Below are 14232 nucleotides of genomic sequence, written 5' to 3'. Positions count from 1 at the left end.
TATTGGAAGTTGTGCAGCAGGCCAGGCATTGGCTAAGGGACTGCATACACTACCGTATTATTCCGTACAACAGTCATACCCATTTTAAGATGGGGAAACTGAGGCTGAGCAGCACAGTAAATTGGCTCTGACACCAATAAATCTAACTCCAGAGCTTTTTTTAAAAACTACTATGCTATTAAAACTATCACCATTTTTAATAAATGGGAGAACCATTTATTTCACTCTGCTAGTATCACATACACACACCCGTCCTTCACTCCCAGGCAAGAGTTGACAAAATACACACATGTACGTGGATGTATGGGCAACCAAGAGTGGTTTTGTGATTTTTTAAAAAACTGGATAAAAGGAAGGCTGCCCTAGTAAAATGGCACTTGCTAATCATATCAAAGCACATTATGGATGCAATACCATAAAAATGCAAAGAAATTCTACCACCTCAAGTTGACCTCCTTTTACTGTTGAATTAGTAGTTCAAGAAGCACAGGATATAATATAAATTAAAAAGGAGATAATCTATTTAAATATGAGATCATATAATCTTTATACATTCTAGAAAATACTCTAGATTATGCAGGATTTTTGCACTTGATATTTTCAGGCTCAAAAGGTAGAACATTTAACTAACTCAAGTGATAACACAGAAAAAAACCTCTAAGCTTGTTTCTCCAGCCCTAAGATGAAGGTGGATACTTCCCCCATGGGGTTGTTGTGAGGCTATTGATGGGATATATAACAAGCACTCACTTGGTTCCCCTCTTCTTTTGCTTATACTCCTTACAAGGCCATATTTTATTAAAAATTCATTCTTAATAAAAGCTTGGCAAAGTGACATAAACACAATAGCAGAGAATAAGAATAATGAAAATAAATCAGTTCCTGAAAAGACAAAGCTAACAAAAAGGTTAAGAAACCAGAAGGGAATAGTTCTATCCAATACTGGGGGTAGGGGAGATCCACAGTGTTTAGCCTTTTTCTAAAAACTAGATAAAATTCATTTATATAATCAGCCCCCATAATCAAAATGTCCTTTCAGCAGGATACAATTAGTATAGGTTTCAAATTTTTAAAAAATTAGTATAAATTTCCCCCAAGGGATCTAAGATGATTTCTTCATTAAAAAAAAAAAAAAGAAAGAAAATCACAGAAGCCACTATTCTTCTCATCACCACCTCAACTGATTAATGAAAAAAAGAAAAAGCCACCCATGGTTCCCCCGCTAGATAAAGTCTTCTCTCCTGATGGGACTGCATAATTCAAAAGCAGGCAAAACTGCAACTGCAGCAACTCAGAGAGGCCCAATTCCACTACCAGAAGTGGTTTTAAAACCAATTCAAAAACAAAAGAGGGAACTAAGTGCTAAAATAAGAAACAGAACTGCATTCAAGAAATTCCTAAACACTTTCTTTTCATCCACGCAGTCATGCTTTGCATTTACATAGTACCTGGTGGTTTACAAAGCTTTCATTTGGGAATACCTGAGATAAAAGTACAGCTTGGAGAAGCCAAGTGACTTCCCAGGAAAGAAAAGCTGCCGAATGGCAGGCTCCATGTAAGCCCTGGTTCTGTGACTCATTAGCCTCTACCATTACTAAATAGCAACATTTGCATTTCTTTGATAAATGCTTTGACATACTGTACATTATTCAAGTTCTACAATTAAAAACAACCAAACAAAAAAAGACACAAATTTCCCTTACCACAAGGGGAAAGAGACATACAAAATTGTAGTGAAATAAAATTTAATTGGCTATAGTTAAGAAATTCTGTGAGGTCAATGAGGTACCAAACAAAATCAGTATGTGTCTGTGTTCACAGTACCTCATTTATTTCACAGCAAGAAAAACAAAACAAGCGAGTCAATTTGCATATTCCCTCACTTGTCCCTTTCCTCAAGTTGGCAGGAGCGTCTTTCCCTCCCCTCCCTGGTTTGCCTGGTGGGGCAGGTAATAATCCTCAGCAGCATATGATCCTCCATTTACTTGGCAAAGCCACCAAGGATGTTTAACAACCATCCTTAAATTTCCAAATCCCACAGTGGTATTTCAATAGTAGAAAGGAAAATGTTTAGTGGTTCCAAAGAACAGAACAGCTGTTCAAATGCAGGCATTAAGGAATAATTTGCATAGATAAGGGTATTCTAATTTGATATGATTGCTTGTGACCAGAGGAATTAGTTTGGTGGCCTAGTCAGGAAAATAATGGAATCATAAAATAATTCATCACAGCAACACTGTAAAATAAAAACCACTGCCAGTTTGGCCTTTTAAGTGGGAAAGAAACATGCAAACATAACGTGAATCGAAACATCTAATATTAAAATTTACTTTTTTTTTTTAAGGAGGTACAAGGAATTGAACCCAGGACTTCATACATGGGAAGCCAGTGCTCAACCACTGAGCCACATTGGCTTCCAGAAAATTAAGTTTAACCATTTTTTTAAAAAGGATTTTTTTTGCTGTTGCAATGTTTTAATGAAATTCTTGTGAAAATTTCCTCAAAATCAGTTTATTCCACCCTCCTTCCAACACAACTGGTGATGCTAAATCAAAATTCCAGTTAACTGCTTCCAGTAGTTAAATAAAAAGGAATCTGACCTCCTTACAAATAGTTAGGGAAAACAACTTTTAAGAAGTTCCTTGAAGAATCAGAAAAAGAACAATGGAAACAAGACAAAAATCAGGCTTTAGTTTCTGAAAAGGAATTTGAAAATTTAAGAACATCTATAACACACAGTTCCTTTCTGAAAGTATCTTAGATTCTACTTCATGAGGATTTCCATGGTGGCTGTGGGCAAGTTGCCTAGCCCTTCTATTACTCAATTTCACGTATGATATATTAGCACATACCCGGTTATAAGTTAACCCTTTGAAGACTTTCTGGATGGAAGATCATGTGCATTCATGATCACAAGATTTGCTATTATAAACTTTAATTTTTACAATATATAATGCAAATAATCTATTAGTAATTAGAAGAATTTGGGAGGAAATTCCCAACCTTATTTTATCATCTCCAAAGCTGGCTTTGGAGTAATGGTGTTCTTATATGGATTTGAGGCCCAGGATTGGGTAAAAGAGGTGTCAGTGAACAGAATTTTTTAAGGAATATATAGACCTATTTCTTAAAAAAAAAAACAACAAAAAAAACATCCACTCCAAAGAAGCCAAACTAAACCCTAAAATCAAACTAAGCGGCCTTCGGATCTGCACCAGAAAGTAAAGTCTTCAAATTGTTCTCACTGCCCCCAAAATACTAATCTGAAATAGAATTCTATTTTATTTTAGATGCACTCTCTTCACAAAAACAAAATTTTAATCTAACGATCACAATTCAGGTTGATTAAATTTTAACTGTTGAAATATGCCTAAAATTGTGCCATTATTTCCTCCTAGCATAAATTTTGAATTTCATCCATGCTAAGTAAAGAATATTTTAGTTTCTTGAAATACCATTTTTCTGGAGCTGTTTTTGAATGGTCTTGGCTAATCATTAAAAGGATACACTCTGTCATTGCAGCAACATCCAGTTTGTCAATATCAGGTGAACCAGGGCAACACTTCCTGAATTCTTTTCGAAGATCAAAAAAGGAATAGAAGCATTCCGGCAATAACACATTCTGAGGAAGGACAAGGTAGTTCCTGTTAACTAAGTGAAATTGCTTCAGTGATTCCCAAATAATTTAAGAACCTTGAATAGAAGATTGGCTTTATTTTAAAAAGCTCAACACATCCTTGTTACAGTATTAGATTCTGTAGACAAGAGTCTGCCTGCCACCCCCAAAAATTAAGACAATGAATTACGTTTGTGTTCCTTTTTATTCTATTCAAAACATTTCTGAAGCTGTAATACATTTGGGTTGTTATGCTCTTTATTTTCTCAGTGTTAATACTACATCCCTTTTCTAGCCATAATTAGTTTTAGACCCTCTATTTTCAGGCAGCAACATTAGCCCTCTCAGTTCTCATACAGATGCTTAAGTTTACAATGCATACCTAGACTGTAGGATTAAGTTGAACCTGGTACTTCTCTTAGGTACTGACAAAGGATAATTTTAGTACTAAAATAAAATTAAGACAAACTCCTGATTACCTGAAAAGGTTATTTTGGTGCCAAATTATAGTCCCACGTTAGCTTTTCCTGACCATTATTTCTGCTGAACCCAAGGGCAAAGGAGAAATGGTTAACTTGCTTTCTGAGCTACTAACACCACTGGCTCTGGTTATTAAACAAAGCTCAACTGTCTGGGCTAATAATAAACAGCTTTTGGTATATCTGAAATTAGTACTGCATCATGACCACAACTTTCAAAAGAGGTAATTACAAAAAAAAATTTTAAATTAAAAAAAAAAAAATCACTGATCCTCAAGTATATTGCCGACAAAAAATGCTCATTTAAAAGTGATTTGTAATGACACAGTAACTCAAATGTCCTACAACATTGGTTTGTTGGTCGTACAAGATTGGTTTAAACAGCTGTATCCATTTAAAGTACTGCATATTTTAATTATGCTTTTAAATGTTGATGTTATATTAAAAGCTACAAAGATTTGTGCAGTATGAAACCTCTTTGTAAAAAGGCATCCTTTTCGACAAAAATCTTGAATAATCTGAAAATGTTCTTTAGAGGAAAAAAATTCTTTATTCTTTCTGTGTGGCAGGATTTTTTTTAATATTTTAACATTTTGCCTACTTTTCTTTAAGGGGCAGAATTACTTTCATTATATTCAATTGTTTCAGTTTCCTGCATTTAATCAAAATCATAATAGAAGTGGCTTAGGAAAATGTCTTAATTTTTCTCCAAAGCTTTTCCCAACATCCAAAGCTGTCCATCAAATAACAGAAACAGCTATTTTTCTCCAGCCTAATAGGGAAAGGATCAAGTGTTACTCCTCCTCAGATGAGCTTGCAGAAAAATATATAGATATAGATATCGTGGATATCAGGTGAACCAGGGCAATACTTCTTGAACTCTTTTCAAGAATCAAGAATAGAAGCATTTAGGCAATAAAATTCTGAGGAAGGACAAAGTAGATACTGTTAATTAGGATATATATGGATATATATATGGATATGGAACTCATTCTAGTAATAATAACAACTCCCCTCTTTTCCCAAATAATTACAAGGCTTCCTATAAAAGGAGTGATTTCTCTGAAATCTCAAGACAGAAATTTGAGATATTCCCTCAATATACATTTAACCCATTTCCCCTTTTTCCCCTGCTTGAGTAAAAAAAGAAAAGAAAATCTACACTCACCACTCCTCTATACCATAAATTGTTTCTCAGTCTAAGCCTTTTATTTCAAGACTTGCCTCAGAGTTACATAAAAACACTTCCTTTTTTTTTTTTTTTTTTTTTTTTAGCTCAGTACCTGCTTACCACAATAAAAAGTTACAGCTCAAACTAATTTAAGTTGATAAGAGCAACTCTATTAACAATGATTGGCTACACTGGCTCTGGAGTGGTCTGTTCTCTATTTCTCCACAGCTCCTCGGGAATCTTCCCAGGCAGAGAAATCATACCTACAGTAAGATTGTTATTTTCTCACTCCTTCATCTTTCCATATCAGAAAAATTAACAAAGGTAAAAGATGGGGCTAACATTTTATTATTTTGATTAAATCAGTTTTGAACATTTAAAGTCAAAGAGCAGTGTCCTATAATTAACATTCACTAGTTCCGTGTTAAGTCCTAATTCAAGCAGTACAAAGCTTTTTGATGAAATGATTAGAATTACAATTTAAATGGTTTAACCATTTTTCTCCTTCCTTTCTAGCATTTTCAACACAGGTGGTGGGATATTACAAAGTATGAAAATCATTCTTTTCCTTCCTGATATTTTAAATGCCCAAAAATCAGATTCCATATTAGCTTTGAAAAAGGGAGAACGTCAAGCACCTCAAATACTTGTCTTAAAAAACAAAGAGAGGTAGAAACACCATTTTACTAAGACACCAAAGGGTATCTAAATTTCCAAACACTCTACGTAAAAAATAAAAATTAAAAAAACTCTATGCAAGTGCCATACATATTTTTAAAATAAAGAAACTTAGATAAACCGAATGAAAACAAAACAAAAAGCCAAGTAAACAATACCTCCAATTACCCCAAAGTGCCAACCTTTTCCCCAGAAGCCAACTATCTTACCTTCTTTGAAGCCTCGGGATGTAGGATTTGCCTGACGTGAAGCTGCCCATCAGTACAGAGACAGAAGGAAGTCCCTACCCCAATATTCAATTCATTGCTCACTGACTGGTTAAACTGGAAAACAAACAAAACATACACACACAAGGGATGCAATTAATGCAGGGATTTGCAAACTCTGCAAAGTGGTCCACTTGGTGATTGCCAGAAAAAAACGTGCTAACTGCAGAAGCAAAGGGGATCATCGGTGCTGGGAGCAACATTAGGAAAAAAGAGACTCCATTCCTACAAATCTGACAATGCTTTCTTTAGGCAGACAGGGAAGTTTTCCAAACAATCGGCAGTTTACACCTAGAAGCTAGTAAACGCATCCTCAATATCCGTCCCACCATTCTATTTTTCCGATAAATCTAATCAAGAACTTTAAGTCAGAGGTCTCGTTTCATCATCAGATTGCCTTCCGATTACATCATTCCTCGGTGTTACTTTATGTTTGGATGTACCAGGCTTAAAATGCCAGTCCTGATAAACAAATGTGGGTATAGAGACCAACGTCTATAAAGTCTGGTAACTCATTTCCTGAAATACAATCCCAGAAATAATTTTCTCCTGTAATTCGCAACTCGTGTGCTAGGGCAGGGGCGGCGAGCGCGGAGCAGAGCACTCATCCGCGCACAGGTGTCCAGAGCCTCGCCCTATCCTCGATCCGGTACCGGTCAGCACCTCGGAGCAGCCAGTTTTTAGGTCACCTCAGTTGCAAAAAGGGGGTTCTACTAGTTCCACGGTGACCCAACGAGCAGACTACAAGTTCGGACAGGCAAACCACCCCCAGCGCTAGGAACAAGGCAGCTAAGAGTAGTGAGAAGGGACGGAAGCGAGGTTGAGGGAGTCGGAAGCCTGAAATCCCAAGGGCAGGCAGACACCTTCAGGCTGCGACCCCGCTGGGCCGCCGGGCGCGCGCACCCCTGCGCCACAGCGCCCCCTGCGCCGAGCCGAGCGGCAGACCCCAATCTCGGCAGGGGACTGGCGCGACCCGGGTCTGGGTCAGGGGGCGAGGGCACCAGGATTCAGGGGCCGTTCTCGTCGCCCTCGTTACAGAGCAGATTGGTAAGACCCTCTTTAGCCCCAGGAATGACTCAGGTAGCGCCTCGAAACCTAGCGAGTTCCGACCCAAGTCCTCGGCGCCTGGGATGCGAGGAGCAGCAGCGACCCCCGCCCAAACCGCCGACCCTGGCCTCCAGGCTTGGCCGTGGCGGCCCTCGAGGCCCGGCTCCCACCCACGCGACCGAGGGACTCGGGATCCGCGCGTGGACGGGCCCGAGAAGGCGTCGGGCCCGGCGTGGCTGGGGGGACGCCCGGGGCCCAGCTGGCGGCGTGGACGGCGCGGCCGGGGTCTGTCACCTGTCGCAGGGCTTGGTCCAACTGCGGGGCCGAGGACAGGCTTTCGGCGTCGATCTTGGTTTCTTCTTTGCAGTCCTCGGTCAGTTCCAACTGCTCGGGTCTAACTAGTACTTCGTGCAACTGTCCCACCTCCGGGGAGAAAAGCAGGGGTCAGTTTCCCCCTCCCTCAACTCGCAAGCGTCTTTCTTCACCCTCCTCGCTCGCTCCCCTGCTGGGGCCGCCCGCGCCTCCACGGCCGGTCGGCGCGCAGAATCAAAGCTTACCTATCGCGAGTGGCTCCGGGGGCCCAAGAGTCGGAGCGTCCTTGGCTCCCCCGCACCACCGCCAGCCGGATCAGTACGGAAGGGTCCCGGAAGTGGGTGCAGGGACCCCAGGGACCCCGTCCCCGCTCCGCGGGGCGTCCCGAGAACCACAGAGAAGCTGGCCCGCGGCGCCGGGCCTCCCCACCTGAGCCAGATTTCGGAGGACCTGAAACCGCTCCTAGGCGGTTGGCCAACAAGTTTTGTTTTACTGTGGATTCCCGAGGCCTCGGGTCCAGTCTCACAAGAGAACAAACAACAGCACTTGTTTACCAAACCCCCCAATTTTTTTTTTTCTACAGAACTTATTGTTTTTACTCTTTGCATTTGGATAAAAACGTGGAGAAATACCTTCTTGTTGGCCAGATCCACCACTTTCCATAACAGCAGAATCAGCTCCTTCTCATCCGAGCCTAGCTTGGCCCCGGTGGCCCCAGCAGTGATCCCAAAAAGCACCACCAAGTAATCCGGAGAAGCCGTCATGACGATAGGTGGGAAGGGGGAGGGGGGAGTCGGAAGGCGGTGAGGTGGGGTGCAAGTGAGAACGGAAAACCTGCGCTGAAACCTCTTCTAGGAGAAAAAGAAAGAGCGCCCACCCCCCCTCCTCGCCGCCGCCGGTGCAAAAGGCGGTAACCAACCACCCAAGCCCACACCTGGCCCGTGCTCCACACCCAGGGCAGGAAGGGGGGGTGGGAAGAAGTGCGCAGGAGGCCTGCCCTTTTGGTGTTCTATTGCCCGTGCGATCTATGCAAAAAGCCAGAGGCAGGACTGCACCCCGAGAGGCGCGCGCAATGGCTGAAAGCTTTTCTGTTTTGGGATGTGGCTCTACCTGCCCGCCCCCGCCCCTCCCCCTCTCCCACGTGGTGCAGGTAAGAGACCGACACCTGGCGGCGCCGGCCCATTGGCTCCTTCAAACTTCGACGTGGCAGCGGTGGGGGAGGAGGCCGCCCGGGGTGGGGGCGGCGGGGAGAGGGGGCGGGAGACAATGGCTGGATGAATGGAGAGGGGAGGGCGAGAGAGGAGCAGGGGGATACGGGAGGGGCGGGGAATTGGCGGTTGCCACCCACAGGGGTGAGGAGGCCGGACCGTAGAGGAGTGAGGGGTAGAAGGGGCGCGGAGGGGAGCGTGGTGGTTTTTGGAGCTCACCGAGAGGTGTGGTTGGAATGAGGGGCAGCTCAGAGGAAGGCCGGCTAGGGGGGAACGAAGCCCGAGCTTCTGAAGGGTCAAGCGAAAAGGCCAGGCGCTGGGAGGCCAAAGGTGAGACCTGGAACGAGGAGCTGGCCTGCGCGCGGCGACTCGGGAGGGGTAACCACGGAGCGCTAACCCGCGAGGGAGGGACCCGCCAACTGCAGCCGGGAGGTGGCGGCGACGATTGCCGCGCACCGGAAAAGCCGCTCGAGAGTCCAACACACCTTCCAGTGCAAACAGCTGGCGAAACCGGCAACGCCACCCCCACCCCGCTGCGGGCGGGAGTCCCGGCGCACGTTCCCCTAAACCGGGGGTGTTGCCCACTTTCCAGAGAAGACTCTCCCGGAAAGAGCCAGTCACCAAGTCGGGTCCAAAGACGCAGCTACGCACAGTGCTCCAAGCAGGAGCGTGACCCCGGTGAGGAAAGTCCGGCCCAGTGGACCCCACTCCCTTTTCTCTAAACTACCTGGATAATTGCTCCACCGTATTTAGTCGTAGCTTCTAGTTCGAGACTCTTCCAGAACGGACCCACTTCCTTTGATTTGCCCCAGGTCCCAAATAAAATGTGTCTACCCCGCGTTCCTAATGTTTTCCTAAATTAGGCCAAAGCAAGCATTTCTTTTCCGTTTTCTTCTCTGCCCCTCGCTCTCCACTCAAGCCTTTGCCTTTGTACTTGGAGTGTGTCGATTGCACCAGGTTCCCAAACAACCTCCCTGTTCTAGCTCAGCTTGGTCTCCCCAGAGAATCGTCTCCCATCATCACCCTTCAGCCAAATCTGACTTCCTTGTGCCGAGTGCTGTTGACATTTTAAGGAGAAAAACGCTAAAGGAGAAGATGCCCCGGTTTTAAGTACTTAAAATCCTATCTCGAGGGAACAGAATTCGTCTGAAGTATTATTAATTCGGCTCCAGGTGACCAGCCCTTCGTATTTATGATGTGAAGTCAGGCAACCACACACTTATCGCTGCGGTAACCCACTCTGGGTACAAATCGGGTAACCTTTCCAGGCGCGTTTCTGACGAGGCTGGAGACGGCCGGAGTGGGGTGGGGGCTGGAGCTCCCGCGAGGGGAGAGGAACCATAGGCCGCGCTTCCAGCTAGCAGAGGGCGCGGGCGGAGGCGGGGCCGCCAGTGGCGCAGGTAGCAGCCTGCGTCCCCCGAGAGCGGGCGGAAGCCGGGCGTCGCCGGGGCGGGGATCCCAGAGACCGCGAGGGCGGCGCGGGAGCACGGTCGTCTGCGGCTCGTCTTCCCGGAGAGCGTGCTTCCCCCTCCTGCATTTCAGAGTGGGGAGTCAGAAAAGAGGCCCCGCCGTCCCTCCGGCTGGCTAGCTGAGGCAGCCTCGCCCCGACCAACCTTTAATATTTCTGAGCCACCTTTCCGGCGCCCTCGGGCGCCGCAGGGGCCAGGACTGGGCGCAAAAAGAAGGCAGGGAGGGAGCTGGAAAAACCACCCAGATAGCATTGCAGTGGGCGAGGCCTCCGGGAGGAGCCGGTTCCCCAGAGCCGCCTTCCCGCAGGGCTTTCTCGGTGCGCTGTGTTGGCTTGGCACTGTGGGAGCCCGGGGAAGACACGCGCTAGGGCGCGGGACCCGGCGTGTGACCGCGGCCGGAAGCCCGACGTCAGGCGGGCGACTGTGAGAAAGTGTGTGGAACAGCCCGGGAAGCCCGGCCCGGCCGGTCCTTTCTTACTTTTTGGTGTTCGGATTAATCATTTGTACAGCGCGTTTGGATAAACCGAGAACATTGTTAACTCGTTTACCTGGGGTTCAGCCGCCTTACCCAGATTGGAATTATGAGTCTTAGCTGCCCCTTTTTAGAGATTTGCCTTCTTCCTGTTAAGGAAGTCGGATCCCAGGTTCTGATTGTTACGTTTTAATTTGTCCATTTAGGTTTAAAAGGACAGATTGTTTTGTTTTGTTCTTTACTGTATTCCCAGGGCTTGGAACTGAACGTGGCATATACTGGGCACTCAACAAATATTTGTTGAATGATTTTAACAAGAAATACCCATCCAGCTTTCCAGCTCTTTGTCTTTTGAATCCAGGGCATAGTTCATGGCTGCAAATGTGAAATTCTGAAAATGGGACTATGCAGATCATTTGTATCAATGTGTTAAAAAAAAAAAAAAAGATGCTAATTATTGGGCAAACTTACTTTTACCAAAGAAATTAAACTTGTAGGATGCAGAAATGTTGAGAAGACAAAGGTATATGGTATAGTCGAATCAGTTCTGAATACTGTCTATCTCACCATCTTTAAATTCTAGCATAGTAAGAATAATCGGTATGAAACAGCTGGAGGAACCCTTATGAGGGAAGTTCATTCTATCTATGATTTTGCCTCAAGACTACACCTAAAACTGCCAGAACAAATAAGAATGGACTTTTTAAAAAGCAGCAGAGACCTCAGTTGAGTGAGAGGCTACAAAATAACTGTCCTATGCTCTTAAAAATATCAAGGTCTTGAAAGACAGAAAAACTGAAGAACTGTTCCAGATTAAAGGAGATTAAGGATCATGGCAACTAAATGTAACATGGGTCCTGGATCAGAAAAAAAATTATATATATAATTTGTTTTTAATATAAGGGACAATTAGGAACATCTGGGAAAATTTGAAGGTCTGTAGGTTAAATAATAATTGTATATGTTAATTTCCCAATTTTTGTAATTTTACTGTCATTTCTTAGGAGAATGTTCTGTTTATAGGAAATACACCCTGAAATATTTAGTGGTAATAAAGGGGCATTATGGCTGTAGTTTATGCTCAAAAGATTCAGAGAAAATATATAGAAAATGATAAATGATAAATCAAATGTGGTAAAATGTTAACACTGGGGAATCTGGTAAGGGACTTTATACTATTTTTTTTCTGGTAGTTTTGCAACTTTTGCAAACATTTAAAAAATAAATGTTTTGGGGGGGAGGGGGTGAGGTATATGGGAATCACCTATTTTTTTACGTAACATTTATGCAATCTAAAGGTTCTTTGAGTGTTGTGATGGAAGAGACTAGAGTGCATCCCCAGCCTGGGGAGGCAGGCCCCTTTGACACAGAGTTGTGGAATATTTTTTACCGGGAAACTCCTCTCGACAAGTTACCAGGCATCCTGGCTCAACCAAGACTCCTCCTCCTAACAGCAAGCTTGGGCTAGGTGAGCTATCAAGCTTCTTTTAAACATTTAAAAATTAAAAAAATAAATAAAAGTTTTTGAAAACACATCAGAGAACTTCTGTTGCCTTTGCCATTCTGGTATTTAAGAAGGCTCTGATCTTTCTTCTACATTAACCTAATCCTTCTTGCTGTAGAATTTTCCTTCCACTTCCTTTGTCTTTTCTTAAGTGGAAAAGAAAGAAAAGGCCACTATTTTCTGTATAGGAATCATTTCATATACTTTAAGGTCGTTATTATATAACCTTTCCTAGACTAAATAACTTTCATGCTCTTTAAAGCTATCATGATGAATCTTATTTTCTTGTTCTTTAATTCCCTTCATTACCCTCCTCTAACCTTTTCCTCTGTCATTTCTAGAGACCAGTTCTTGAACTGGACAAAATATGAATGAGTGTTGGGGTCTGACTGATGGCATATCATGTCCTTATTACTTGTAACGCAGTTTCCTTTTTGAGGCTACAGTAGCAACATCAGTTTTGCTGAGTCCTCTTTCATTTGAGATCTCTAGATCTTTCTTGGAGTTCTCAGTTGCACATACCTAGTTCTCTTGTATCTATAAGAAAAGAAACTTCAAAAGTGAATCAAAGTATGAAAATATTCTGGAATCAGATAATGGTGCTGGTTGCACGACCTGGTGAATATACTAAAAACTGCTGAATTGTATACTTTAAAAGGGTAAATGTTATGGTATGTGAATTATCTTAATTTTTTAAAAATGCAAATCAAAGTAAAAGCCTGTGGTCTGAGGCTACCACAAGCCATTGATATTTCTTATTCTTACTAGATGCAGTTGTAAAAGAGCCCGCATTTTATACTCCCTGAACAGGTTCACCCTCTCTGAAGTAAAGAGGTAGGGGGAAGTGATGGTTAAAATAACTAAATACATTATAATTTTCTGTGATTTTTTTCTGTGCATTACACATTTAAATAAATTACCAGTCTGAACCTAATTATAACAATTATTATAGATTGTCTGTGAAAAAAAATATGGGTTTAATAGTCCTGCCATTTGCTTCCCTGTAACCTTGGGCATGTTCCTTAACCTCACAGTGTTTCTCACCTATAAAAAAAATGGAGATAGTGATAATGCATACTTCATAGCTTGTAAGGGAAGAGGGAGTGTGTGAAGAAGTATCTTCCTAAAACAAAGAAAACAAACTTGAGAACCAGGAATATTACTACACAGAGAGAAACATCCAAGTAATGGAGAGGGGTCCCAAGACACCAATCCCAAAGGCCCTTAACTCTTTGATTTTAACCTGGACCATCAGGGCAGGCTTAAACATTTAAATATTTAAACAAGACTTTACTATAGCATAGTGAAACCTCGTGAAATATGAATATGGGTAATATTGCATATATAAGACTTTTCTTTGAAACTGAACAAATGTATGTTAATAGTACAAGGTGTTAATATCAGGCAAAAATACAACCAAAGCAAACTATATATTAATATATAGTAATAATCTTCCAGTAAGGGTTAAAAAAAAAAGGAGAAACTATACTAAGGGAAAGAAAGTAGACACAAGGTACTAAACATTGCTTGACTCCCTCTATACAAAATATAAATACAAATAAACCAGAGAGACAGAAATAGAATAGCAGCTGTGTATGACAGGGGAAGCATAGAGAGATTGAGAGGTGATGAATTTTTGTTTGGTTTTTGTTTATTATTGGAATAATGAAAATGCTTTAATATTGAATTGATGAGTGTACAACTATGTAGTGATTATAGCAAATACCAATGATTGTACACTTTGGATGGATTGTATGCTTTGTATGTATCAATAAAATTTATTTGTTGTTGTGTTTTTTTTTTAAATTTATTTTCTAAGTCCTTCTGTTTCCCTGTAGCCCTCCCACTCATCCATCCAATGGGCTGATAAAGGGTCAGTTTTGTTTTTCTGACAAACTGTTATCCACAGTCCAGGAAATAGCTGTCTTCCTGCTTGGTGTCTCTTTGAAGTATTTAAAGTGTCTTTGAGATAGTATATTTGGCAGAAACAGTAAAGATCATTTTTGTGAT

General features: G+C 42.6%; 1 protein-coding gene across 5 annotated transcripts in view; it reads right to left on the bottom strand.

The window, feature by feature from the left end:
• Positions 1 to 8709, bottom strand: part of ESRP1 (epithelial splicing regulatory protein 1) — a 55224-nt gene extending 46515 nt beyond the window's left edge. For 4 of the 5 annotated variants that reach the window (XM_004474704.5, XM_004474705.5, XM_004474703.5 and 1 more), the window contains exons 1-4: positions 8202 to 8444; positions 7552 to 7680; positions 6154 to 6267; positions 3508 to 3622 (exon numbers count right to left, since the gene is read on the bottom strand). In XM_004474704.5, the coding sequence (XP_004474761.1) occupies positions 3508 to 3622; positions 6154 to 6267; positions 7552 to 7680; positions 8202 to 8333 (490 nt within the window). In that variant the 5' untranslated portion in view covers positions 8334 to 8444. Of the gene's footprint in view, positions 1 to 3507; positions 3623 to 6153; positions 6268 to 7551; positions 7681 to 8201 lie in introns of all 5 variants that reach the window. The other variant, XM_004474707.5, reaches the window with a different exon arrangement.
• Positions 8710 to 14232: the final 5523 nt, after the last annotated feature.

The sequence above is a fragment of the Dasypus novemcinctus genome, chromosome 14, assembly GCF_030445035.2.
Source record: "Dasypus novemcinctus isolate mDasNov1 chromosome 14, mDasNov1.1.hap2, whole genome shotgun sequence".
Lineage (NCBI taxonomy): Eukaryota > Metazoa > Chordata > Mammalia > Cingulata > Dasypodidae > Dasypus > Dasypus novemcinctus.
Note: the sequence above shows the minus strand (reverse complement) of the source record. Positions and strands in the feature narration are given on the sequence as shown.